This window comes from Chamaea fasciata, unplaced genomic scaffold, assembly GCF_029207755.1.
Source record: "Chamaea fasciata isolate MVZ Bird 193981 ecotype frontalis unplaced genomic scaffold, bChaFas1.0.hap1 SCAF_3, whole genome shotgun sequence".
In the NCBI taxonomy this organism is placed as follows: Eukaryota; Metazoa; Chordata; class Aves; order Passeriformes; family Sylviidae; genus Chamaea; species Chamaea fasciata.
This window is the reverse complement of record NW_027094088.1, coordinates 97691703-97717835: the sequence shown is the minus strand read 5'-3', so window position 1 is coordinate 97717835 and position 26133 is coordinate 97691703. Positions and strand designations below refer to the sequence as shown.

At 42.4% G+C, this 26133-nt stretch overlaps 3 protein-coding genes across 6 annotated transcripts in view; 1 reads left to right on the top strand and 2 right to left on the bottom strand.

Moving 5' to 3' along the window:
• RNF144A (ring finger protein 144A) overlaps window positions 1-678 on the bottom strand; it is a 62405-nt gene extending 61727 nt beyond the window's left edge. For all 4 annotated transcript variants that reach the window (XM_066179878.1, XM_066179882.1, XM_066179880.1 and 1 more), the window contains exon 1: window positions 544-678. The gene's annotated coding sequence lies outside the window, so the exon portion shown is untranslated. The remainder of the gene's footprint in view (window positions 1-543) is intronic.
• Window positions 679-4396: 3718 nt separating this feature from the next.
• On the bottom strand, window positions 4397-9919 carry RSAD2 (radical S-adenosyl methionine domain containing 2). Its single transcript, XM_066180558.1, has 6 exons — window positions 9613-9919; window positions 9262-9423; window positions 8591-8820; window positions 7617-7766; window positions 5921-5953; window positions 4397-5350 (listed from the first exon to the last, which is right to left on the bottom strand). The coding sequence occupies exons 1-6, from the start codon at window positions 9917-9919 to the stop codon at window positions 5186-5188; spliced, it is 1047 nt and encodes a 348-aa protein (XP_066036655.1). The 3' UTR covers window positions 4397-5185.
• Window positions 9918-24135, top strand: CMPK2 (cytidine/uridine monophosphate kinase 2). Its single transcript, XM_066180323.1, has 7 exons — window positions 9918-10398; window positions 11407-11491; window positions 16481-16988; window positions 17333-17447; window positions 18267-18468; window positions 19580-19813; window positions 22790-24135. The coding sequence occupies exons 1-7, from the start codon at window positions 9918-9920 to the stop codon at window positions 22908-22910; spliced, it is 1746 nt and encodes a 581-aa protein (XP_066036420.1). The 3' UTR covers window positions 22911-24135.
• Window positions 24136-26133: the final 1998 nt, after the last annotated feature.

The following is a 26133-nucleotide window of genomic DNA, read 5'->3' as shown; positions in this document are numbered from 1 at the left end:
TCACTTCAGCTCAGGGAAGGAAAACGCGAGTCTTACTTCCACCCCTGCAACCCAAACGATCTGGTTTCTCCCCAGGCTGCAAGCTCCGCTTGTACTGAGAACACTGGCTGGGGGTGGCACTCCACAGACCCCTATACTCATTATTCCGCCCTCTCAGAAGAATGGCTACTGCACTCCAGGGCACAGGGCTCTTCGAGACGTTTTCGCTCGTTTATGGAAACCCCAGGACAGAGCACACGGGGGCTGGGGAGCCGCTGTCATTACGCCCCCAGCGCGGCGCTTCGCCGGCGGCAGCGCTTCCCGCCGGAAGCCTGCGCCCCGCCGTGCCCACCGGCAGCCGGGCACCCCTCCCGACACAGCGCCCTGCCGGCCAGGGGCTCCCGGCGGGCAGCAGCGACAGGGACACCACCGCGGCGGGGAACGCCCGGCACAGCCCTACACGTAAAGGGGTCGTGGATGCCCCCGCGCCCCCTCCCGCTGCCCCACCGCGGGGAGCGACGCCTTCCCACCGCCGCGGAGGTTCGCCGGCTCCCGCCGCCTTACCGTGCCGCTGCAGCCCCTGCCGGCGCGGGCGGCCCGCGGGCGGTGCGCGGCGCTGTCCCACGCTATCCCGCGGAGCCGCGGCAGGACGCCGCCGCCCCAGCCATGGTCTCCACCCCCCGCGGAGCCGGAGTGTGCGCGGCGGGCGCCGCTCCCGGTCTTTTCTCGGGCGGGGGAGGGGGAGGAGGAGGAGGGTGGGGTGAGGGTGGGGTGAGGGCGGGCGGGGGCGGGCGCGCCCGCGGCGGGCGGGCGCCATTAACGGCCGCGCTCGCGCCGCCGCCCACTTTAAAGCGGCCGCGCCGCGCCAAGCGCAGCGGCGCCCCCTGGTGGCGGCGGGAGGCGCCGCCCGGCCCCGGGCGCGGGGATCCCGGGATTTCCCGCTTGGCAGCGCCACCGGCCCGGGCGTGCCGAGCGGAGCCGCCGGTTTTACCGTGGGGCTTTTCATCTGCTTGAAGCAATAGCACCTCAGGTTGCCTGAGCGTGATGGGCCGGGCCTAGCAGGTCCGTCAGCGGCAGAGAGAACAACAGGGCTGGTTGTGCAGAGGAGGAGGGGGCTTTGTCCCGCCTGCCAGGGAGGGAAGGAGGGAAAGGCACGACAACCATGACGGGCGCGGCTGTTCTGCGGGAGCTCTTCGAGCTTCCCTGCTGTTGGCGTCTGTGCGGAGCACGGCCGGTCCTCCTGCGGCGGGCAGGAGGCACGGCAGGAACCGCAGCGAGCGGGGAGGCGATGGGAGCTGCCTGGCGGATCCATTCGGCGCAGCTCAGCCCTCACCCGCGCCGCTGCGGGCGTGACACGGCCCAGCAGCCAGCCCGGGGTGACAGACACCCACACACAGAGCACAGCAGCGAGCCCGGGGTGACACACACACACGCACACACACACACACACACACACACACACCCCCACACACACAGAGCACAGCAGCCCCGGGCACGGGGCACACACAGCATCTCACTGCGGCACTGCTGCTAGGCACCCTCACACCACCGCAATGTGCGGGAGGGAAGGCAAAGGGGGGTAAAAAAGCTAAGCATCCTCTCACACACAGTCAAATACTGTGAAAAGCTCAATTTGAGGTTGTCTAGTACAAGAGTTTACACCGAGCCTGAAGATGGAAAATGAGCTTGAGAAGCTGCTTGTCTTCAGTCTTTTAAATAGACTGGCTTTTCTCTCTTATTTACCATAACAGAAGATAATCTTATTTTTGTCCTCGGATATTTATGGATAGCTGCGCCTTTCGTGTCAGCTGCCATCTGAACAGCACACGGTATTTGAACTGTCTTCTCCCAGCACAGACCAGTCCACTCAGGCTTGTAACAAGTGCCTTTCATGAGGAGGAGAATCACCAGCATTGTTCTCCATTTCGGCCTAGATGCTGCCCCTGGCACCGTGCAAGGACCCCCCTTCCCAACCCACCCAACCCCCCCCCCCCCCCCCCCCCGCTAAATACAGACAAAGTGCATCCAGAATTACAGATCTTTTGTGAATGCAGACACACATTCTGCTAATATGGCTTGTATTACAGAAAAAAAAAAAGAATTACAGACAAACTTAGGAAAATAGAAACATTTATTGAAAGGTGCAACACACTCATGAAATACTTAGCACTGATTATTTGAAACTATTACTCCAAAATTAATAATTTGTAACATTCAAATACCTCAGCATCCTTCAGACTGAAAAAGAGGGCATCCTAAAGTGCATCTTAAGTGACATTTTGCTCATTACCCAAGGTATAGCCACAACTTTATCAGAAGTCATCCTCCCAAACACTCATTCTCTAAATATTTTACATATAGAAAGAATTGTATAATGTTACTAAAATGCAGTGTCAGTTCCTTCTCAATACAGCATTTTTAGCAAGTGCATAGCTGCAGTAATATGATGCTATACACAAACATACAATTAAGCATATCTGTGCTTATAAGACTTTAATTTAATCCTGACTTCTCAGGATCACACATACCTGTAATCACTAAGCCTGGGAGCAACCCTGTTGAATTCAATTTTGTTTTTCTAGTCCCATACTGAAAGGTAGCCCCTACTATATAATGAAAGCCTAAAGTCCACTTTTGGTCCAATATGAACTATATTTATAATTTTTTTTAAAATAAACTAGATTATTCAACTGTAGCCAATTTTTTGTTGTTTTACACAAAAATAAATTTTGCATATAAAAATGCCAAAAGCTGTTCATTAACTTAAATGACTGTCAAACTGTAATGTGAGATTCTTCATTTCCAATGTACACAACTCATATTTCCTTTGAAAAAGGGTATTAACCAGAGCAGAAACTTTTTACTAATTATGTATGGTAACAAGAGGGGATGTGAAATCCCCAACATTTTAAGAAGGTAAGAACACAGAGCTTTTTAACAAAAGCAATCTTAAATGTCTGTGCATTATTTACTGGATTTTGACATTTTCAGCTCCTTGTTTCTCCTGCAGCTTCCTCTGTAGGCACAGAGGAAGCAAAAGAATAGCCATTTACAGGGTAAAATGCAAAGCAATAATGGCAGGATTTCTGGATCTGAACAGGAGTTTGTGTACGTCATATCTGTGTGCTGTGCTACAGCTGGCATCTTCTGCAGAAGCTGCAGGGTGGTAAATTTTTTGGTACGCTGATGCACTAAACTTTTCCCATTCTAGGACTGAGCCAGCAGCAAAGGAAAATGCTTCTTTTCTATCTTTGTGGTGTAGGTACTGAGGAAGAGACTAGATTTAATATTTGAGCAGGGGAAGTCAAACCCCAGTTACACAAATTTGAACTGCCCATAGAGCCAGGGAGAACTCCAGCCAAGGCCAGTGAAATAGCTGCCAAAGGACTGTGGGGTTACTGTGTGTGGGCCACATTTTAAATGTCACTTAGCGTTAATACAAGAAAAAAAACAAACTGAAATGTCTGTGTCTAGGAAGTGTTGTGATTGCAAAATGCAAAATACAAAGGGACAAAAGAGCACCAGTGAGTATATTTACAGTTAGGACAGTAAAAATAGAAACTGAAGGAATTATAAATAGAAATATTTTCACAGTGTATTCAGAGGAGCACTTTCCTTTACACAGAAGTAACAGCTCCTACTTAACCATTTTCTCCCTTCAACTTTGAAGATGCATTAGGTGAATGCGAAACATTTCTTTCAAAAACTTCTTAAAAAATCAACTAGCATTTCCAAAAAAAATGAAAGAAAGTGTTGTTTCCTCTGTGTGGTACATTTAATGCATGCTGGCTCCCAACTGCTGCATATATTTAAATGTGTGAGACAGTGCAGACATTGAGTTCAGTGGACAGGATGAATGAGTAGTGCTGTCTCACTTCTGCTGTGTGCAATGCCTATCCCTGTGCCCTTCAGACAGAGGGAGCATACGGTTAGTTAAATTTGAAAACATGCAATTATAAAGCCATAACAATTGGCAGAAAATCAAGAACAAGGGCAGTATATTAGATTATTTTTCAGGTTTTGAGGATTTTTTTTTTTGTATTTTATATTGATGCTACCTGCTCTTAAAGGCAGCTCGCACAAAAGCAAACTAGTTTCATTTAATATCTGCATTTTAAAACAAGGTTTAAAACAAGGTTGCTTGATATATGAACTTTGTTCTCTGTAGTTCCATGGCTTAGCAAAATAAAAAAAAGGTAGTATGCAACAGAAGACATATGTTAGGTTGTTCTACATGGTATTAGTTGATTTGAGAAGGAACCCTCATCAGAACTGTAAGCCCAAAGTTAAAAAAATAGTTTAAAATAATAAATCAATATTTGCAGATTAAAGGAAAATTGAGGTATTAAAAAAATTCAATGTAATAGGTCATGTTACATTGAAACATTTCAATGTCAACAATGTTTCACTGTAGATATTTGTTAGAACTAAGGACATTGCCAATGTGAATATGATGTTGTTTATCATTAGGTAAAACGTATCTCTAGGTTTTAGGGTGGATGAATACAATATATTTTCATGACTAAAAATATGTTTTCACAGAAAATTACAGCCCCCAACATTTTTGCAAATATCATGTGTGTATACAAAGGAGAGAGAGAACATGCTGTTACGATTAAGTCTGAAAGAATAAAAATTGCCAATTTTTTCACCTTGATTTCCTTTTAAATACATTATTACTTAATGATACCTAGATTTTGACCCTCTATTACCCCCGAAAAAAGCAGAGGGTGCTTCCAGAGGCCTGCCAGCTGGCCCTCCAGTGATCTACTCAGGAACTGCAATCTCTCTTTCCCTGAGTAACAGGCAGAATGCATTCCCTGATAAGAATTTTGACTTCTCCGTCATTACAGCTGTTTAGAATGAATTAGAGATTGGTGTGGTTTTTCACTTTGTTATCTGGCACACTCATGTAGTATTTCATAAAAACATTTTTCCTTTAAGTCCTTGGTGCAATGGGCTAGAAAGTTTATTTCAGAGACCTGTTCATGTTAAAGCTCTGAAAGTATTTGGTCATGCTCTAGAAAAAGAATAGACAATGTAATCTGCATTTTAAAAACATGTAAAATGTTCACATATAGTTATACTGAATAGCAGTCTGTGTAAAAAACCAAGTGTGGTTAAAAGCATTAGATACAAGTATATGCTCATCTATAAATATACACCTGTTTTTACAGAATGCACTGCTCTAACTCAGTATATTGAGTCACCAGTCCAGTTTCATATCAGCTTTACTCCACACATACTTTCCTCCTCTTTTTAGGAACATCTTCTCATCAAATCCACTAAATTTTATAGCTGCTTCTACACCAACATCCAGGATAGACTTGGAAGGTTCTTTCCGTCCATTTCTACAGTTTAGAAAACGCATCTGGAATGCAAGATAGATAAGACAATAAGATGTTAGAAAGTCAGTTTGCAAAAGCTTAATTTTTCTACAGACCTAAGCAAGTTGCACTGCAATTCCACAAAAGCCTATGTAAATGCATGAAGAGGTTCACTCTAGTCCTTAGATGGCTCAGAAACTCATGGTTAGACTTGTGATATATCTTAGCAGGAACAAAGCAATATCATAATTCTTGAAGATTAAACATTGGCTCTTCAGTTACATGTAAACTACGTGGGCACTTTGAAAACTAACTTTCAGGGCAAGTTCTGTATTTTTATATTAAAGAAAAAGAAGCGAAGACGTCCTGCAAAAATATACATCTACACTTTAAGATTTGTGATGCAAAGATTATGCATGCAGGCTGATGGCAACTTCTCCTTAGGTCAAACTAGATTTTAGTTCACAATATGTCTCATGGGAATAAATCATATCTGTTCCTTGTACTACATGGTAAAATTGTTTTATAAGATGCAGAGTAAATTTAACTGGTTATCGCTGTTATATACAGACATAAATTAGCATACAAATACCACGTATCAAAAAAAGACTTACATATTCATCCAGAATGAGGTATGAGTCCCTCATCTGTAATAGATAAAAAAAAAAAAGAATTCATATTCAAATCAAATATCCATTCTATGGAAAAATAAGGGACAAAACAAGCAATTATTCATACAAAGTCTGATACAAATCTTTGAAACAGTTGCTGTATCAACACTGTTCCAGGGATCTTGGATGAAATTTATAGAAACAAATGACAGAATTACTAGAATAACTTTATGTATGAATAAGCTAGGAATTCCTGGAATATGACCTTTCCAGTGTCTAAATGAAATGTGGGTCTTCAACTGGATAAAGGTGTTTCAAATAATATCCATGCTTTCTATTAACTTCTACACCAGAAGAACTTAAGAGTTTTGCATGCTGGAATGATCATGCCATTTCCAAACAAATGACATGACCATTTAAACTGGGGTGTTCAATTATTGCCCCACCAAAAAAATGTGTTCTCGCTCCTAGGTAAAAAAGCTCTCAGGTCTACACAAAGAAATATGTCAACAGCTGAAATAAGACAGGTTTGCTTAGCTAGATGGTCATGTCCTAAACCCTCCTTAAAATTCTCTGGCTATGTGGAGCTTGCTGCCATGTAGAACAGGAAATCTGATAAATTGGTGTCTGCCTTTAAACAGGTTTACCAGAAGTCAGAAATAGTCATCTGGAACCAAACCTACCATGGGAGTCTTTTTTGTAGGACTTGTATATGGGGGAAAAAAAAAAAAAAAAAAGAAAAAAAAAAAAAAAAGAAAATAAAAGAAAAAAAAAAAAAGAAACAGTTCTGGGTTCTCATCTTAACCCTTTCTCTGATGAGTGCTCCCTCCCACCAAATGCCTTTAATGCTAACTGCACAGCCCCACTTTTATGTCTTACATAGCAAAGGAAACCCAGTCTGCTCACTTCACTTCTACATAATTAAGAAGTGAACTGTAAATGGAGTCTTAATCTGTGGAGTGGAAAATGCACACAAGATGAGAGATTTAAGGCATTCTTGAACTTGGTTCAACTTGCTATTTCTTCATTTAGTTAATAAACTTTCCTAACAGTGAATCTTCTAACTCTCTCCATCCCTTTTTTAGGGTTTTGTATGCATTTACAAAATGGCCTGAGCTCCACCCTTGGGCACTAAAGTCCTTTAGTGTGGTTAATGTAAGCTGATGGCAGCTAATCAAGTTAACTGGCAGGCTCTGCAGGAGCACAAGGAGTCTTCTCCTGAACAAAGAGCCTGAGTACCAATCCAAAATCCAAAAGAGCTCAGAGAGAAAATGTACTGTTCTTCAGTACCCAATACAATGCTGGTTGGGATATTGTCTTATTCATGTAGGTTGATGACACTGGTATAATGTGACATCACAGTCAATCTCTATTTATAAAATGTGTTTACATTAACTCTGAACCTTTTCAGCATCTTGTGCCCAACACAGGAAGAGTAGTCCCACTGGTGTCCACAAGATAGGGAACAATGAGTTTTTACTCTTCTGCTAATAACTTTGTTGTCAATGAAAAGGCTTAAAGAAAATTAAAAATCTTGGATTCCACCATAACAAAACCAGTTGCTGATAAAGTTGTACTGCACCTCTTCTATGCCACTATTAATAGGGAAAGTATTAATTGCCATGAAAGTTTCTTGTTCCTTTTAAATATTCTAGCATTATTTAAAAATAAAGTTACAAAGGGACAGTTCAATTTTTACCTTCTGATTAGATTCAGGCACCAAACAGGAGACATCTCTGTGGCGATCCAGGAATCGATCAAAGTCTTCATCACTGATAACAAATTTTTCTGCCTCTCTTAGAGCATCCTCACCACTGTTCTCCCCTTCAATAAGCAGGCACTGGAATACCTGAACAAAGAAAGCACCTGATTAAGACTTTATGTTTTCACTTGCCTTGAGGATAAGAGAGTTCAGTCTCAGTAGCAATGTCTTTAATTTTTCAGTCAGTGAAGCCAAAATGACACAACTTGTGATAACTGAATACTCCACAAAAGCCATGCTGCAGATTTATAATTTGTAAATTAACATTACAGTGTTCTAAATGTTATAAATGATGATTTTCCTTATCATCTGAGATTTCACTTACAGTATTTTTGGGGGTTTGGTTTTTCTTTCTGAGTAATTCCACGTGTATAACAATATCCATGAGGCAAATAATGAGAAATTACTCCACAGGTTCTCCCATATTTATGTCACATTATCTCTACCCATTTTCAAACTTATTTCTAGTAAAGAAAATCATAATATGGGTATACTAATTCTAATGCTCTATGAGAGAAAATTAATATACACTTATATCTTGCTAACAATATATTGAATTCAATGTATCATTCTTCAGTAATTTTTCCTAATTTTCTCTACACCATATTTTCAAATGTTACAGGCTTTCTGTGTTAATTTTAGTATGCTAAAACAACCTAGATCTGAAATAGTATTTTCTGTAAGTAGCACAACCAGACAAAGATTCTTGACCTACTGGGCTCCATTTAAGTGCAGAATGGGTTAGAACCTATCCCAACACCATGCAACATTGACAAGAAGGCTCCTAACACCAGTCCAAGCTGGATATGGAGGTAAGACTCAGGTCAATAGAGGTTCAGACAACTCCAGAACTTCATTTTTTTTTTGCTTTTCTTTGAACAGGAAACACGTGGTATATACTACTTTCTTACCTTCCAGCGCACAGGGTTGAGTGCCTTAATCTGCTCATTCATATCTTCCTCAACATTAAATCTGTTGATTACTGAATTTATTTTAAATGCAACAGCATACTCTCGGCACCACTGTCTCAGTTTATGCAGATTTTCCACATGGTTCTTCTTTCCTTGACGACGGCCAATTAAAACGTTGACATCCTCATCAAAACTATCACATGAAATTGCCAGAATATCTAAATATTCACCTGAAAACAAGTTTTAAAATTTGATTAATATCCAGTCCATCAGCTAAAAGCTGTCAGAACTCTGCTCACTTTCACTTCCTTGTCATCCGTCACAAAATGCCATGTAAATGTAGTTCTGTGAAGTCATCCCATCAACCACAAAAGCCACATGAACCACAGCATCAAAATACGTAGTGTGTGTGTGTGTGTGTCCCCAGCATTATGGAGACAGGCAAAACTATTGTTTTATTACACCATTATACCAAAATATTTTTGTGGTATAATGCCTATGTTTACAACAGGTGATAACACTGTTTCCCTGGTATTTCCATTTGCAGTTACTATAAGTGAAACACTATGAAACCCTCTCCCAGTTGCCCCCAAGCTCATCTATGGGCGAGGCCGCCCCACGGGGGCTCCCCAGCCCTGCCAGTGCAGCTGTGCCCAGTGGCCCCTCCTTACCGTACTTCTGGAACCACTGCTTTCTGATCAGGCTGCCATTGCTAACGATGCTGACGCTCGGGAGCTCCAGCTCCTGCTTGCAAAACTGGACCAGTTCGCCTACAAATTCGCCTCTGTCCTGAATAAACGGTTCTCCTCCCGAGAAATTTATTTTCTCCATTCCTAGAGAAGGACCAAAGAAAGATGCTTGATGAATCTCTGCTCCCCATCGCCTGCTCCTCCTGCTCAATGCTATCAATGCCCCACGGCAGCGGGACAAGGGATATCACCGGGATAACTTTCCACGACACTTGGTCCTGCGGGGTGCCCCCTCCCCGGTTCCCTCCCTGGCCCCACCTTCCCTGGACTAACCTGCTTCCTTGAGCATCGCCAGACCCCGCTTGGCCTCCTCCAGGGGCAGCACGAAGGAGGTTTTGGCCGTGTGGAAGCAGAAGCCGCACTTGTAGTTGCACTGGCGGGTGAAGTGGTAATTGACGCTGGTGGGTGTCGGAGGCGTGTCGTCCCATTCCTGCTCCCGCTGTGGCCGGGGGGGCGAGTCCCGCCAGCCGGGCAGGGGCAGGGGAGCCAGGCTCCAGCACAGCGCACCCAGGCGCCCTCGCAGCGCCGCCAGCACCGCCCGCCCGACGGACAGCAGCCGGGCTAGCAGGGCCAGTTGCATGGCTCGGCTCGGCTCGGCTCGGCTCGGCTCGGCTCGGCTCGGCTCGGGTCGGCTCGGCTGGGACCTGGCGGGATGCGCTGCGGTTTTGGACCCGACTGGGCGCGGTTTGCCTGGACTTGGTTCGACTGGGGTCGGTTCGGCTGGTCTCGATTCAGTTCAATACGAACTGACTCGGCTCGGCTCGGCTCGCAGGCTGCAGAGAGGTGTCCGGCGCTCCACACTTAAATACGGGGTGACCGCCTCCCCTCCCCGCCCGTCCCACCCCGCCGCGCCTGACCGCGGGGAACCGCTCGGTTTCGTTTTCCCTTCTTTCCAGAAGCGAAACTTGGCACGGAGACGCGGACGCGGTGTTTTCCTTCTCTCACCCTGTCCCACCCATGTCCCCACGGGTGTCTCGCCCTGCCCTCCACAGTGTCCCCACGCCCCGGAGCCGCTTCTCGGCCACGGCCACCGCAGAACCCGCCGGCTGCCCGGGGCTGGTAGCTGCTTTGAGCACCTCTGGGTTTGAGCGGGTCTAGAGCCAAGGACTCCTTTTGGTATGTGAGATCTCACTGACTTTGGCTCTTGTCGTTAAACTCGTGAAGCAGGGGGGAAACTGAGCTTGTGTAACTGCACTGCACCTTTGTCAGGCATTCAAGAACTCCTGTAAGCTTAAGCAGTTTTGCATGGAAGAGCAACCCAGGTTAGGGAGCCTGATGACTTCAGATACATGAAAAGAAAATAATTGCAGGCTCTTTAATTCTTGGTCTCCAATAATGGAGACCAATTCTTGATCAGCAGTAGCAAAGCTACTGCACCAAGCTGAGCACATGGTTAGCCTTAACAGCAGGAACAGTTGGCAGCCTGAGGTGAGAGACTGGTCACTGGCCATTCATGGTAACAGCAGGAGAGACCAGGACCAAGCTGCCAGTTTCCATATTCCTCGATTGCTTGGCGGTACAATAGGTACTGCTGGAGAAGGAAGCCCTCCATTATAACCGGTTGCTATCTTCAGTCTTCCAGTGTGTCCAGACACACCAGCAGGTTTGTCATGAATTTTCAGTCTCACTGTGCCTTCAGTCCACCTGTCCTCATTCTTGCATGGGCCGTTTAATGTTGCCATTATTGCCAAGCTATAGGGTCATACTCAAATCTTAACATCTTCCAACCGCATGTTGTCAATGGCCTAAAATGGAGCTTCCCGCACTTCCATGACCAGTCAGAACTGCTGATGTAGCCAAGCAGTCTTGCCCTCATGTTCCCTTCTTTTTATTTCCCCTTTTTTTTTTCTTTCAAAAAATGGGGTAGAACTATCTTCATCCTGTGCAATTTTCATGGGAAACAAAACCTGCTTGTGAATAAGAGGTGTTAATTGGCTATCGTCAAATTCCTGTCATCCTTCCTTCGCTTTCCTGGAGGTGATCTGCTGGCTGAATAATGTCTGGATCAGCAAAAACAGTTTGAACAGTTTTTATTGTTTGAACAGTTTTTACTGTTGTTTCTATCAGCTGTTTCCTGCTGGAGCAGGTTCATGCTAGAAGGGCAGGATGGGAGACTTCTTGTGTCTGCCTCCAGTAATGCCCCCTCACAAAGGTATTGCTGCGGCATGATGGGAAACGTCTCACTTCTGAGGCTTTCCAAAATGGTCTCAGAGGCTGTCAGCAGAGATTATTCCAGCAGGAGTTAACCATGTGTTCTTCCAGTTCCTTGAGGTTTATGTAAGATACAAACTTAAGGATAAAAGCTGGATATTCTAATAAAAAACGAATTTGTTGATCACAGACTTGGAAATACAATTGGAAAGGGAGGTGGACATGACAATGCAAATTTAAACTGAAATCTGACATTGGGATTGCTAAGTGGTAGCTTTAATGTTTCAATTAATTTGAGAATTCTGATATGCCCTGTTATCTCCTCACTCCATAGATCCCTTCTGTTGTATGGTAGGAACCCTATTGCATTTCTTATCTTCTCTGGCCCCAATTCAAATTCCTTTCTGTCCTCATTCATATCCCTTGTTCATGTCAAGTCAAGCCAGTGTAGGTGTAGGGCTTCAGCCTTTCTCTCTTCGAGAATGAAGCTCATTACTAGCCCTGAGCTTGTTGCCTAGTACCTCAGCTGCCTAGAAATATTAGGTTCCAAATACTTAATTTCCAAAGTTGATAAAGAATCCTTGATGATTATAAATTTCTCTCCACATAAGACTTACATCTGATACCCAAACACTCCAAAAACATGTCAGAAGAATACTGCTCAATGAATCAGAAAATGAAAACATTAGCATTTTTTGGGCTGTTTTTCTTTGAAAACACAGATCTCTATTTTGAGGAACAAAACATGCAGAGAACTTTGCACCCAAGGCTTCCTGTTCTTTGTAATTCTATCAGTGCTTTCTTAGAAAAATGGCAATTATAGTTCTTTTTACTTTTTGCCTCAACTAAGTATGTTCTCAGATGACACTCTCTGCATGACTGTAAAGCCTCACAAAGTAAACCCAGACCAGGATGTGCCCCCTACATATGTACAAGTCCCAGCAGCATCAACGAAGACATTCACATTTTACATCCCAAACAGTCTTAGCTCACAGTCTCTATTGTGAGACCTTCAAGAAAACACAATTGTGCATTTTCATATACAAGTGTTGAATCTATAAGAAATATTGCAAGCAAAAACTGTAATGAAATTTTCTGTCCTGATGCTTTCTGGAAGAATCTCAGACAAGCAAGCATAAATGTTCTTTGAAAATAGTAGGAAGTAGGACTCCTTCCTCTATCTTCCTACAGAAGCCATCTTACAGTGGCACGATGAAATCCCAATAATACAAAAATTTCTGTTCTCCAAATCCGTATCTAAAAAACGTTTAAAGGTTATCATAATTTTTCAAAAATTGTTGAATAATGTTATTAATGGTGCACTAAATAATAAATAAGTACACAACTATCATGGAAGAATTCAAATAGATAAACATAGATCATCCTCTTGTGCCTAGATGCTAGGAAAGCAAAATTTTTAAAACATCTACATTGTATTTATATAATTAATGTAATTTTATATTTTAACTAAATATATTGCTTTCTCCAGAGCAGCTATTTGGCAGTTCCGGTCAAACAGTATCTTGCTAGGCAAACCAAACAACTGATACAAAGCAGTAACATAAAAAAAAGTTAAAGGAGGGGTCTTATCACATCACCTGGGAGGACCAGAAATGGTCCAAGGAAAACCAGGTAAATCATGCAAATCATGCAATGGCAGATGCAATTTTAGCATTTGATAAATGTATTACTTCTTGCTGTAGTCTCACCTGGAAATTCTCTCTTTCTCATTGCATCTGTGCCACTATAAATGCAAATCTGTCAAGGACCTTGTACTTTGAGTGATTCAGCTCTCCTTCGGATGCAAAAATCCGCGGGGAAATTACCAAACAGAAAGCTTACACCCACATGCAATTAAGTTATGAAAGACATATGAAACATGCAATATAAATATAGATACAGATTAGGCACATTTGAAAGAAGTCCACCATGGGCCTTTTGTAGTGTATATGTGATTTCCCATTCAGGAAGTATTTAAAAGATGGTTTCTGTGATCTAGAAAAAGATAATAGAATCGAAGAATGCTAGAATACCAGGTTGGGAGGCATCTCAAGGATCATCAGATCCTTTCTTGACAAAAATACGTTAAGAGAAGAATCCTTTTGAATCTTTTCTGTAGCCTTCCCCAAATATCTGGGAGTGGCCACCATTATGGGCAGAAGAGGAATCTCTCTTGGCCTGAAACTATACTGACTTCTGTGTTCTTATGGCCTTATCCACAAATCTTTTTCTTTACTGGAGGTCCCTTTACTGATATTCTTTGAAGTTTATTCTACATTAAAAGAGCAGTTTTATTTGCATGTATTCTATGTACCAATACATTTTATGGGCCTTCGACTTATTTTTTCCTGCCTGCATATTTGACAGCTGTTTACAGGACTGTACACTTAGATATATTTTCAAGTTACAGGCTAATAAATTTCCAAGATGGTGGGGGGTTTTTTTTGTTTGTTTTTGTTTTTGTTTTGCTTTTTTGTTTGTTTGTTTGTTTAGGTTTTTTGGGGTTTTTTCCCACTTTGTGTGGGTCAAAATTTTTTGAATATTCATTCTTGTTGTCTCTGTATCTCACCCCTACAGCTCTGTGTAAGCACAGTGGACACTCAAAGATGTGAAAATGCTCCTGAAGAATGTTTTGTACATAATTAGCACATTTGTTCTTCAACATTACTTCATATTATACCGTGGACAAAATTATAAAGAGACTTGTAAAGAGGCTGAAAAAGACTTAACATAGGTTAATTTCAAAACTGAGTCATACTATCTCCATTGATTTTAAATACAACAAAACATCTTGGACATAAAAGACAACTTGGGCAAAAAAGACAATCAATACTTTTACTTGAATCCTGCAAGAGGGTACTTTTAGGTAATTCGGCAGGAGAACAGGCATCACATGCCTGTTATGAATGATCTCATAAGCTTATTATAAATGAAAAGAATCACCACTGGCTTGGCTCAGGAATGGTTGTAACAAGGTTATATATCAAGGCAGCGAGATGGGGAAAGGGAAAATGAAAGTAACTGCTTTCCATTTGTTCAGCAGAGAGGGGAAAGGCAGGAGTAGCATTGTGAAAAAAATCAAAAAAACACAACAACAACAACACTCAGAAGAGAAAGAAGCCGAGACGTCAGTGAGGGAAATGGCCAGCTTTACAAGTGCTTCTGAAATGAAACTTGGCTGCATGTCAGTTGGACTTCAAGCAAACAAGTGAACAGTAAAGTGGCAAGTAAGTTTCAGTCTAGATAAAAGTGACGCAGTGCAGATCCAAAAGTCATTGAAACATTGTGTACCTGATGCTGAGCTCAGCAGCAGCACTTGTGCTCAGGAAAGAGGAGATCTTAGTCACTGTTGCTTCTCCTCTGAAATCAATGGCTCTATGGGAGGCAGCAGAGAAAAATGTCAGCTTAAAACAGTATCACCCAAAAACAAGGTAGATTGCATTACTCGACTGGTCCATGAAACTTTGATAAGTGTAACCGAGCCCTGGCTAGTGGTCCAGTTCAAGTCTCCACATCTTGGCAGGACCTTACAGTTAAAGAAGTTATCCTTGTTTCTAGATGATTAAGGGCTACCTCCACCAAGGGATGGAGGCTGTCATATCTGACATGAAAAAGCTGAAGGGGAAACCTGAGTGACCTCTAGGCAATAATTAAACTGAATGTTGAACTGTTATTCACCAAAATCAGGAACACTATTAGAAGGGGCACTTGTTGAAATAAGTAGGATGTGAGTTTAAAATTTATAAAATTTTTATGCAACAGTAGCATTGCTGAAATTTGAGACCACAGGGGTTTGTGGAGGTAGATTGTATCACAGTCAAAAAGAGATTTAGGCAACTCCATGAGCACGGGTCCACAATATGTGCTGAAAAAGAAAGATGAGGACGTACTGTTTTAACATTCCTAATTCAGTGACTGTGGAAGATGGAAGAGCACAAGGACTGGGAGAATGGACCATGGATAAGCCAGGCATATGTACAGCATGTCTTTCTGCCAGACAAAATATTGGCTGAGAAGAGCCCCTACTCTTAATCAGTGCATATTGTTATGGTCTTAAAACTATCTATTGGCTTCCTGCATAATGAACCCTGTTTTACCCTGTGTCTTCTGACATCCATACCCAGATGCCATAGCCATGTGTTTGAGTGATGTGGAATATGTGGAATGATGCTGGTGTTTTCAGGTATGAAACAGCCTTTAAAAAAAAAAAATCTTTTTATTCTTAATGCTGGGGCTGTGTTGAAGAGCTTCCAAGGCTATGTTTCCAGTTTTGGCTCTGGCCTAGCCTTCTGTCAGCTTCTTCAGGATGGGCAGTTTCCAACTAGTACAGATGATTTGCAGCTGGTACTGCCTACCAGTTGCTTCCCTCTCCCTGCAGTTACACTAAGTAAAAGGTATTTGTGCAGGTGTTTGAGATGACCAGAGGAAGACAAGTTTCTAAAGAATTTCTCACAGAGTATATTAGTTCAGAAAACATATCAGAAGTTTAACTTTTGATATCTCTAAGTGGCAATTCTCCAACTATTGAAAAAGAGAATAAGTTTTCTATAGACATGCAGGTTCTCTAATGTTTTCAGGTTACATCTTCTGAAAACTCAAAAATTACATTTTGGGCAAAATTAGTCATAGCAGCTGTCATGAGACTAAGTCAGTGCTATTGCTATTTGCAGTGCTTCTAGTTCCTACTTCTGAGCTGATGAAAGCTGAAATTGGCCAGGCCATTGTAAAATTATGAAAACAGGCTTGTAAAAGTCCACTTTACTCCCCAAATTACTTGTGTCTGTTGGTCTTGTTACCAAGGCACTGAATAACCAAATAATGGGGTCAAATTACTGATATGCCTGACAGCCCAGTCCTGCTTGGGCACTGCAGCTCAACAAAGTAGTTCAAAGTAGTTTGGGTTAGGACTTGTCATTTTGGGCCATTCCTAAGCAGCGGAGCATATTTGCACTTCTATTTTTCTTTTTTTTTCTTTCTTTTTTCTTTTTAGAAGGCCATCAGTATTCAGCCACGAGAGCCCGTGGGAATGTGACCCTTTGTCGCTGGCGGGCGGGCAGACCGGATCCCGAGGTTGGGACTTTACATCCCGTGATTGCTGGCGCCCATCCGCGCACAGAGCCATTCCCCGAGAGACCGAACCCGTTCACCCCGCTGCCACCGACGCGGGGCGGGGAAGGCAGAAGCTCGGAGGAGCTGCCCATCGCTTCGGGCTAGTTCCGCTGGCGCTTTCCCGGCCGGCCGGGCAAGTTTCGTTTCCCGCTGGCTCCTCCTCCGCCCGCCCCCCTCCGCTCTGCTGCTGGCTCGGCTCTGTGCTCGCGGCTCTCTGCTCCAGGCTCTCCCGGCTCTCCGCTCCAGGCTCTCCCGGCTCTCCCTGCTCTCTGCTCCCGGCTCCGGGCCCGGCGATGCTGAGGCGCTGCGCCCCGGGGTCCCCGCGCCACCGGGCCGCCGTCCGCGCCCTGCCGCCCTCGGCCGGCGTCCTCCGCCAGCGCCTGCGCCAGGTCAGCACCGCGGGCGCGGAGCCGGCGTGCGGCTCTTCGGCGCCGTGGGGCGGGCGGGTGCCAAGGGGACGCGGGGTAATCGTTTTAAACGAAAGGAGGGCAGATTCTGACCAGATGTAAGGAAGAAGTTTTTTACGATGAGGGTGGTGAAACGCTGGCACAGGTTGCCCTGAGGTGATGGATGTCCCATCTCTTGAAGCATTCCAGGTCAGGTTGGACAGGGCTCTAAGAGACCTGATCTAGTTTAGGATGGTCCAGTGCACTGCATGGGGGTTGGACTAGACGGTCTTTAAAAGTCCTTTCCGACCCAACGCACTCCGTGATTCTATGATCTCTCCTTGCAGTGTGCAGAACGGATCCCAGAGGCTGAAGCAGTACTCGACCTGCTGGAGAAATGTCCAGAGCATCAAAAAAAAGGAGGTTATCCCGTCATAGTTTTTGAGGGGCTGGACGCCACGGGTAAGAGCAACGTGTGGTTGAAGAACCACAGATGAGAAATTGTTGAAAGGAGCAACTGCTATGTTTTTTATTAGGCTTTAAAATAAAATAAAAGGCTTTAAAATAAAATAAAATAAAATAAATAAATAAAAATCTTGGAAACATGTGACAGATAAGGAATTATTAATTACAAATGCCAATCTGTCTTCTCTTGTAAAAGATTAGTGTATGCTAATTTACATTCAGTGGTTTAATTCCTTACCAATGCAAATGAAAGAATACAGAGTGGAGTACTGAAAATGAAATTTCTTGTGCAGATGATGAAACATACTTTTACTGGAGAGTTTTCAAATAAATGAACCAAAATAGTGGTAGTCTGGGAAACTGCCAGCAGTTTGTCTAAGAGAGAAATCTTACTTGCCTCTGACTAGCTTTGTTTTCTGACTTGTCAGTTAAAGAGAACTGAAAATCGCCATAAAAAGAAGGAACTGGATGACCCGCATGGCAACATTCACATAAATTACAACCTAGAAAAAATATTATAAATGAATATATAGGGAAATTGGCATGCACCTAATACATTTAAGGGAGTGAAGAATTGAAAGGTGATTAAAGGAAGTGCTGGAAGGCCCAGAGAGCAGGAAGTGGAGTAAAAATTCCTGTAACCAGACTCAGAATCATTTTCTGCTGGAAGCCTTATGACAAGATGCTTGGGTTACATATTCAGATGTCAGAACCTGTGCTCCACATGAACAAGACAGGAGCATTTTTCAGTTTTTAAAACTCAGGTGTATCTGGTAAATAATATAATGAATGTTTCCTTCTGTAAATGAAATGTAGGCAAAACCACAGTGACCCAGGCTGTTAAGGACACCCTGAATGGCGTTCTGCTGCGGTCCCCACCAGCTTGCATCAGCCAGTGGAGGACTGTATTTGATGATGAGCCAACACCCATTAAAAGAGCATTTTATGCTGCGGGCAACTACATTCTGGCTTCAGAGATAGCAAAAGCATCCACTCAGGCACCTGTGATCATAGACAGGTTTGTGTATTTAAGAAGCCCTCTTATATCAGTGCCATCATACAGTTGCTCAGTGTTATAAGCAGTCAGTGATTGTCTCTGGGTTTCTTAAGGGGTTTTGGGGTTTTTTTGTAGTTTGTTTAGGGGTTTTTTGGAAGCACTCTGCAGGGAGTCAGATAAATATTATATCTTCTAAAGAGTAACACATGATAAGAGTAAAATAGGGAGCTTAGAAGACATGAAAATTATTACATTTTCAGTCAGGAAAGTAGAGGCACAGATTGTGCATCCTGAGCTAAATCAGTGTTTTATGACAAACCAGAAGAGACTGTGGGCTGCTGGTCATGGCTGTCTCTAAGATGTGCCTGAGATATGGGTGGATTTGAATGATGGAGTTTTAGGTAGACTTACTCCTTGTGAATTTAAAGCCAGAGATATGCTTCCCTTTTTTTTTTTTTTTTTTTGTGTTATTTGTGGTTTTCACTAACTGTGTAGGCAGCTTACACTATTACTGTTAATAAAAACGTCTAGATGTACTTTGAACCCTCTGGCTTATTTCAGTATTGTACTGTAACCTCCTGCTACAACACACACACACACACACATATGTTGTGTGCTTGTGAGTGTTATTTTCAACCAGCCTCAAATCCACTGAGATCTATCAAACACAGTGCCTTGTAGTGGGGAGAATGTTAAATACAAGTGAAATTACTAACATCAGTAATGCCTGTGTTCATTCACATGTTTATGAAAACTCCATGTTCTCTACTAAATCTATTGCATTAAGTAGAATGGGAACTGCGAAAAAGGGGGCTCAAAGGATTTTGAGATATATTGTAACTCTTCATTGACCTGTCTCAATATATGAAGAGACTTTCTTTTGATAGGAGTATCTGAAAGTCTTTACATAATGTTTTAATTAATAGTTCACATCAACTCTGAATAGTGCACTATTATCATTAAGAAATAATGGATAGCACAGAACTGTTATTTGGATTTCCCTTCAAAGCCATGGTGTCACCTATCTCATCATTACTGACCTGTTGTTATAATGCCAGCTGTCTCCTATATTACTGAAGATTTAATGTTCTCTTTAAATTTTCTGTCCCTCCATTTTGAATTTTCCTGACAGATACTGGCACAGCACAGCTGCCTACACAATTGCCACTGAAACAAGTGGGAAAGTCCAGGATCTTCCACCAGCTCAAGATGAGGTGTACCAGTGGCCTGAAGACCTGCTTAAACCTGATCTTGTTCTTCTCCTGACTGTTGACCCTGAAGAACGAGTCCGGAGACTTCAGCATCGGGGGCTGGAGAAAACAAAGGAGGAAGCTGAGTTGGAAGCTAACAGCTTGTTTCGCCAAAGGTACCCTTTAATGGGGAATAAGAGGCTGGAGGCAATCTTGGCTCCTGTGGGATCAGTAACAAATTTGCCTCTCACATTACTGGGACAAGAATTTCCTTTGTATAAGCTTTTTTTTTTTTTTTTTTTTTTTTTTTTTTTTTTTTTGGGTTTGTTTGTTTGTTTGTTTTTGGAAAGAATGCATGACTGTCAGGGAGGGTAAATTCTGTCACTTCTAACTGAAAGTGTTGGAAAGATGCAGATGTATAATTTAATTGTCTTGTAAAAGAGGTTTGAGTTAAAATACTCCTATTTTGCTTTGCTGATTTTATTTTAGCATCTTTCGTAGTGAGGTCGTGAAGGAGATAGACTTAAGAGTTACAGGACTGGGAGTCAAGAAGTTGAAACACACAGGATTTCCCCAGGAAATTCTGGACTTGAGCTCCAGATTAAGAGAATAAAATTTAAACATCCTCTTGTAGATGTCTTTAGTTGTGCAAAGTGTCTCAGGTACCAGTATAGTCAATACATTCAATGGAGACTTTAAAGTGATTTATCTCACCACTGCTTTGGAGCTCAGTGATGTAAACTTAAGTATCTAAAGCCTTTCGATAGGTTTTTCAGAACCTGCGGACACTTTCTGGGCTAGGAACTGGAAGCTAAATGAGATAGCCAGAGCATCTCAAGCAGTACTAGCTACATTAACTTAAGCAACTGAATGGCTCCCTAGGTATCTTGCTTCAGCGTGGGCTGAATTGTTGTGTAGGCTCTGACAAATGTATTGATTAGCTCATCTTTGTCTAAGGTGGAAACTCAAATACCTAGTGTTTGTGTAGATACCTCAGCAGAGACACCTGAATATTGGTTTCCATACCTACAAGGAAAGCTGAAATCTATCTTTGGGCTTTTAAATTTCTGGTGATATCTTATAAATAGTCACTGGCAACAGCCAAAGTGGCTTTACAATGGGGAGATTTTGCCAGACAAATTCAACATTGGTGGATGGGGCAGAGCAACTGATGATATCTGGCTGGGCTTCTGCAAAGTGTTTGACAATGGCCCACATGACATCCTCATCTTCAGACTGGAGAGACATGGATTTGATCGATGGACCATTCAGTGAATGAAGAATTGGCTAAATGGCAGGACACAAAGGGTTGTGCTCAGCAGCTTATTGTCCACATGGGAACCAGTGACAAGTTTGGTGTCTCCTGGGATCGCTGCTGGGGCTGATACTCTTCGGCATCTTTTTGGTGACATGGACAGTGGAAGCGAGTGCAACCTCAGCAGATTTGCTGACGAGACCAAGCTGTGTGGTACAGTGGCCATACTGGAGGGAAGGGACACCATTCAGAGGAACCTGGACAGGCTTGAGAGGTGGGCCTGGGCAAACCTCATGGAATTCAACAAAGGGAAGTACAGTGTCCTATACCTGGATCTTGGCAATCCCAAGCACATCTACAGGTTGGATGGAGATGTGATTGAGAGTGCCCTGAAGAGAAACTTTATGGTTGATGAAAAAGTCATCATGAGTTGGCAATGTGCAGTCACAGCCCAGAATGCCAACTGTGCCCTGGGCTGCATCAAAAGCACCATGGCCAGCAGGTTGAAGGAGGGGATTCTCCTCCTATACATTGCTCTGGTGACACCCCACCTGGAGATCTGAGTCCAGTTTTGGTGTCCCTAACATATGAAGGACATGGAACTGTTGGAGTTGATAAGAGAACTGGAGCACGTCCTCTACGAAGACAGACCGAGAAATGGGGGCTGTTCAGCCTGGAAAAGAAAACGTTGAGTGGACACCTCATAGCAGCCTTCCAGTATTTGAAGGAGCCTTCAAGGAAGTCAGAGAGGGACTCTTCAGCAGGAATTGTAGAGGTAGAACAAGGATATATGGCTACAGATAGAAAGAGGGGAAATTCTGCTTAGCTATTAGGAAGAAATTTTTAACAGTGAGGGTGGTGAGATACTGAAACACTGGCTGCCCAGAGATGCTGTGGATGCCCCAGCTCTTGCAGTGTTCAATGTCAGGCTGGATAAGGCCTTATGCAACCTGGTCTGGTGGGAGGTGTCCCAGCCCATGGTAGCGGGATTGGAACTAGATGATCTTTAAAGTTCATTCCAGACCCTTAACATCCTATGATTCTGTGATTCTCTGGTTGCTTAATTTTTACAGAAATTGTGTGGACACACAATTTGTGTAGTGGGACCTGCAGAGGGAAGAGTTAGCTAGGGAACATACTGCCATTTAAGAATCTTTCACATTTTAATTCTGTTACTTCATATTTGTGTCAGAAAGCCTTTAGTTATTTCCACCTGTTAATTATGTCAATTTGAATATGAGAACATCCAGAATCTTCCTTGATTTGTCTTGTGACTTTCATCCTGAGTGGCATTATGAGAACATAGAAAATAATATTCACATCCTCATTCACACCCTCAAAGACTAAATGTGGGAGAGTTCTGCATTATGCTTATAGTCTAAGTGAAGAGGTTTTCATCCTGTATTTTATCCTGTTATTCATCTTGTTAGTTGATCAGAGGAAGGCATTGAATGATATGTCAACTCTGTAATCCAGTGAATCAAGGCTGAAGTCAGTCAATGAGCACAACTACGCAATGCAATGCCATATAGTTCAGAGATACCTTAGCAGAAACTGAAAAAAAATTAATTCAGGTGCTAGAGGCAGACTGCCCACTCTACTGCTATACCAGGCTGTATCCGGTGATAAGTCATAAAGAAAGAAATACTTTATGCCATGCCGTGTTAATATGGCTGGAGCTCTGGGAATCAATGTCAAGGAAACTATGTGCTTTGAGATTTACATTGTAATAGTTACTAATCGTGTATTACTCTTTGCAGAAGATTTCATTCTTAGCTTCATATTAGATTTTCCATCCTCTGCCTCTGCAGTGCAAGCACTGTCTTCTGAGACTGATGACTAATTTCATTTCATATCCCTGCATTTTGAAGTTTAATTTCTCTTGTTTTGTTTTTAGAGTTGAAGAGTCATACAGAAGGATGGTGAATCCTGCATGCCAAGAGGTTGATGCCAGCCCCTCCAAGGAAGAGGTTCTCAAGACTGTTCTACAACTAATTAAGAAACACTGTGGTTTTTGAAAGCAACTTTTGTGCTACTACACAAAAGTTTTTTAAGTTGCACTTAAAAGATACTTTTTATTGCCCCAATACTTTTTATTAATTTTTATTGCCCTGAAAATGCACAGTGATGTGTTTTGTCTCACAGAAATACTGAATATGTTTTTATTCTGTCAACAGTAATCTGTACAGGTTATCTGTTTTGTGCTTGCTACTTGATTTTTCTGCATAAGGCAAAATGCTACTCACATCATTCAGCATTCTAGTAAAGAAGTAAACACACTACAGTCATACATGAAGTACCTCAGAGTGCTCTCTGACACCAGGACATTTTGAGATGCTATCATGTTGCGTCTTCATCACCAGGAGAACCTGTTCCCCAATCCATTGTGTACCAAAATTTGCTGCACTGCATCAGGAGCATTAGATGCCCAAGGAGAGGCTGAAATATCATGAGCACTAAAACAATAAAATTATCACAACATTTAGGAACAGAAAATCCAGTGCCCAGTGTTGTTTTTATTTTCAATAGAGGAAGAGCAGCTGTTGCTGTGATGGGCATCCTGGAAAAAAAGATTTTGTGAGTGCCAGTAAAAACCAAGGGCTCTAAGTAATAAAATCCAAGCCTGTTTATATATGCAACTGAAATACCAATTATTTCCGGAGGGAAACCAGAGAATGCCAGCAAATGAGAAACAGAGACCTGAGGAGAACCCGAAATTAAAAAAAAACTTATAAATGATCACTAAAATATTTTTTACAAAACTTTTTCTCTATCCTATTAATATTTGTTAATGAGAACTAGTATTCTTTTGAGAGAATGCAAAATGAAAAACTGCAGAGATTCTGAGCAATGGGAATGATTGCACCTTTTCAGTTCATCTTTTCTTTCTTGTGTGGGTGTTTGAACAGGTTGAATGTAAAAGCAAGCTACATCAAGACTTCAGGTCTGCAAAGGCTTATTTTTATGTACATCAGTTTAACTATTGTTACTCCTAAGTGTAAAACTAAACATATGGATAAGCCTTTGTGAGGTCAGAAATAGCGCCGCAGTTCCAGAAAAAAAAAAAAAACAAACTTGAAATGTAAATTTGATTCAAAACACTTTTCTGTTTTAAGCAAGTGCAATTATCAATGAATCTGTCCTCTAAATAAAAATATACTGTAGTTCATATATCCAGTCTGTATCTACAAGGTAATAGAAAGAAAAACTTCTAAAAATAAATTTTATTCATGCACTGTTTAATGGTTTTGAGTATGTTATTAATATATTACATCATTTATACATTCTATAAATTTATAAATTCAAGAAATAGATGCTGTTTTGTTTGGTATAGTATTTGTGTTTCAGCAGCCTTTGGATTTGTCATACATGCAGACTGAAAAGGCATACTTGTACATCCATCAATTATTTTAGAAGTTATAAAGCATTCAGGTATTCAGTCCTGGATAGAGGAAATTCTTGTATAAAAGACATTACTTCATATGAATGATCAGGGTGCAAATATGTGCTTGTCCTAAATATTGTGTAGCCTTAGTTTGTCCAGGTAAAAGATCACTTGGCCTGAGAAACTCCACGTGCCCTTTCTCCTTACTCAAACTTGCCCATGAAGCCAGACTTTCTGAGTTTTGATGCTGGGTTCTTAGAAGTGTAGGTTTGTATTTGAAATGCTGCTGATAATATATATCTGCAAAAATTGATGTCAGACATTATTAATTACACACATACAGAATATATTCATGGTCTAAATTTTTCTATAACCCAAAGCTACTGATGCAGACTAGGAGAACAGCAAAGCAAGGTAGACAAAACAAATACTCCCTTTCTCATATCTTTGTTAGAATTAAAGGTCTGCAAGAAGATGTATGCCACATGAAGGATGTTAATGTGCAGAACCACTCCCATACTTCCCATTTCTGTGGCATTTCTGCCAGATTTTTGTCCACAGTGCCTAAGAAGACTGCACTCACATTTAGGACAAATCACAGAATTGAGAAAATCGTTAGGTTAGAAGGGACTTTTAGGATCATCTAGTTCCAAGCCCCCTGCTGTGAGCTGGGATACCACCCACTAAATCAGGTTTCTCAGAGGCCCATTAAATGTGGACTTGAACACAACCAGGGATGAGGCATTCTCAGCTTCTCTGAGCAACCTGTTTCAATGCCTCAACAGCCTCATAGTAAAGAATTTCTTCCACTAATCTAATCTAATCTGATCTAAATCTAAATCTTTCTTATTTTAGTTCAAAACTATCTCACCTTGTCCTGTCACTATCTGCCCATGTGAAAAGTCACTCTCCCTCTTGTTTAAAAGACCCTTTTAGGTATTGGAAGGCTGTTTTAAGGTCTCCCCAAAGCATTCTCTTCTCCAGGCTGAACAGCACCAGTTCTGTCAGCCTGCCTTTATAGGAGAGGTGCTCCAGCCTTATGTCACATTTGTGGCCTCCTCTGGACCCTCAGAGATGTACAGATGTGGAGTTTGTCAATGACTCCTGGTACACAGGCAGGTCTGGGAGAGGGGCAGCAAGAATACACAAATGGCCATACTGCACCCAGCGAGAGCACCATCTGGGTTACAAACTGACAGAAATTTGGCTGGACGGTTTGCTGGCCACAAGAGGTCAGGATTTTTAAGTGTTTGGAAGGCCTGTAATCTCCAAGAATTTCCATGCAGATTCAGAAACTTAGGCTGTTCTTTGGCTGAAAAAATGGGGTTTTTTTCTACAGCTTTGGAGGATGCTCACAGTGTTAAGACCTCCTGTGTGAGGGAGGCCATCAGCCTCTGCCAAGCAGTCCTGAGTGTGGCCAGCCCAGAGAGCATCCATGCTCACCTACAGCCAGCCCATGCTGGACACCAGGAGTCTGCTAGTAACAGAGAGGGGCTGCTCTCTGTCAGTCACCCCCAGGACAGAAAACATGCCAAAGCCTGATTCATTTATTACTATCCCAGCAAAATTAGTAATTTGATAATTTATTGATTTACTAGCTTTAGGATATGGTCCTGCAAACACTCTGATGACGCAGTCCTCAGAGCATGTGGGGCATTAGACCAATAAATTACACAAACAGAAACTGAATCTAAAGCTTTGCAATTATTCTGTTAAAACCCTTACTGAATAGTAAATGTAATTTGTAAAATTCAGCTGTTTCTTGAAGGACAAAACAATACTTCTGTTGTTGTCAGATTAAGCTTTGTATACCTTTTAGTTTATTTCAAAAAAGAGTTTTACATGAAGTTTTCAAG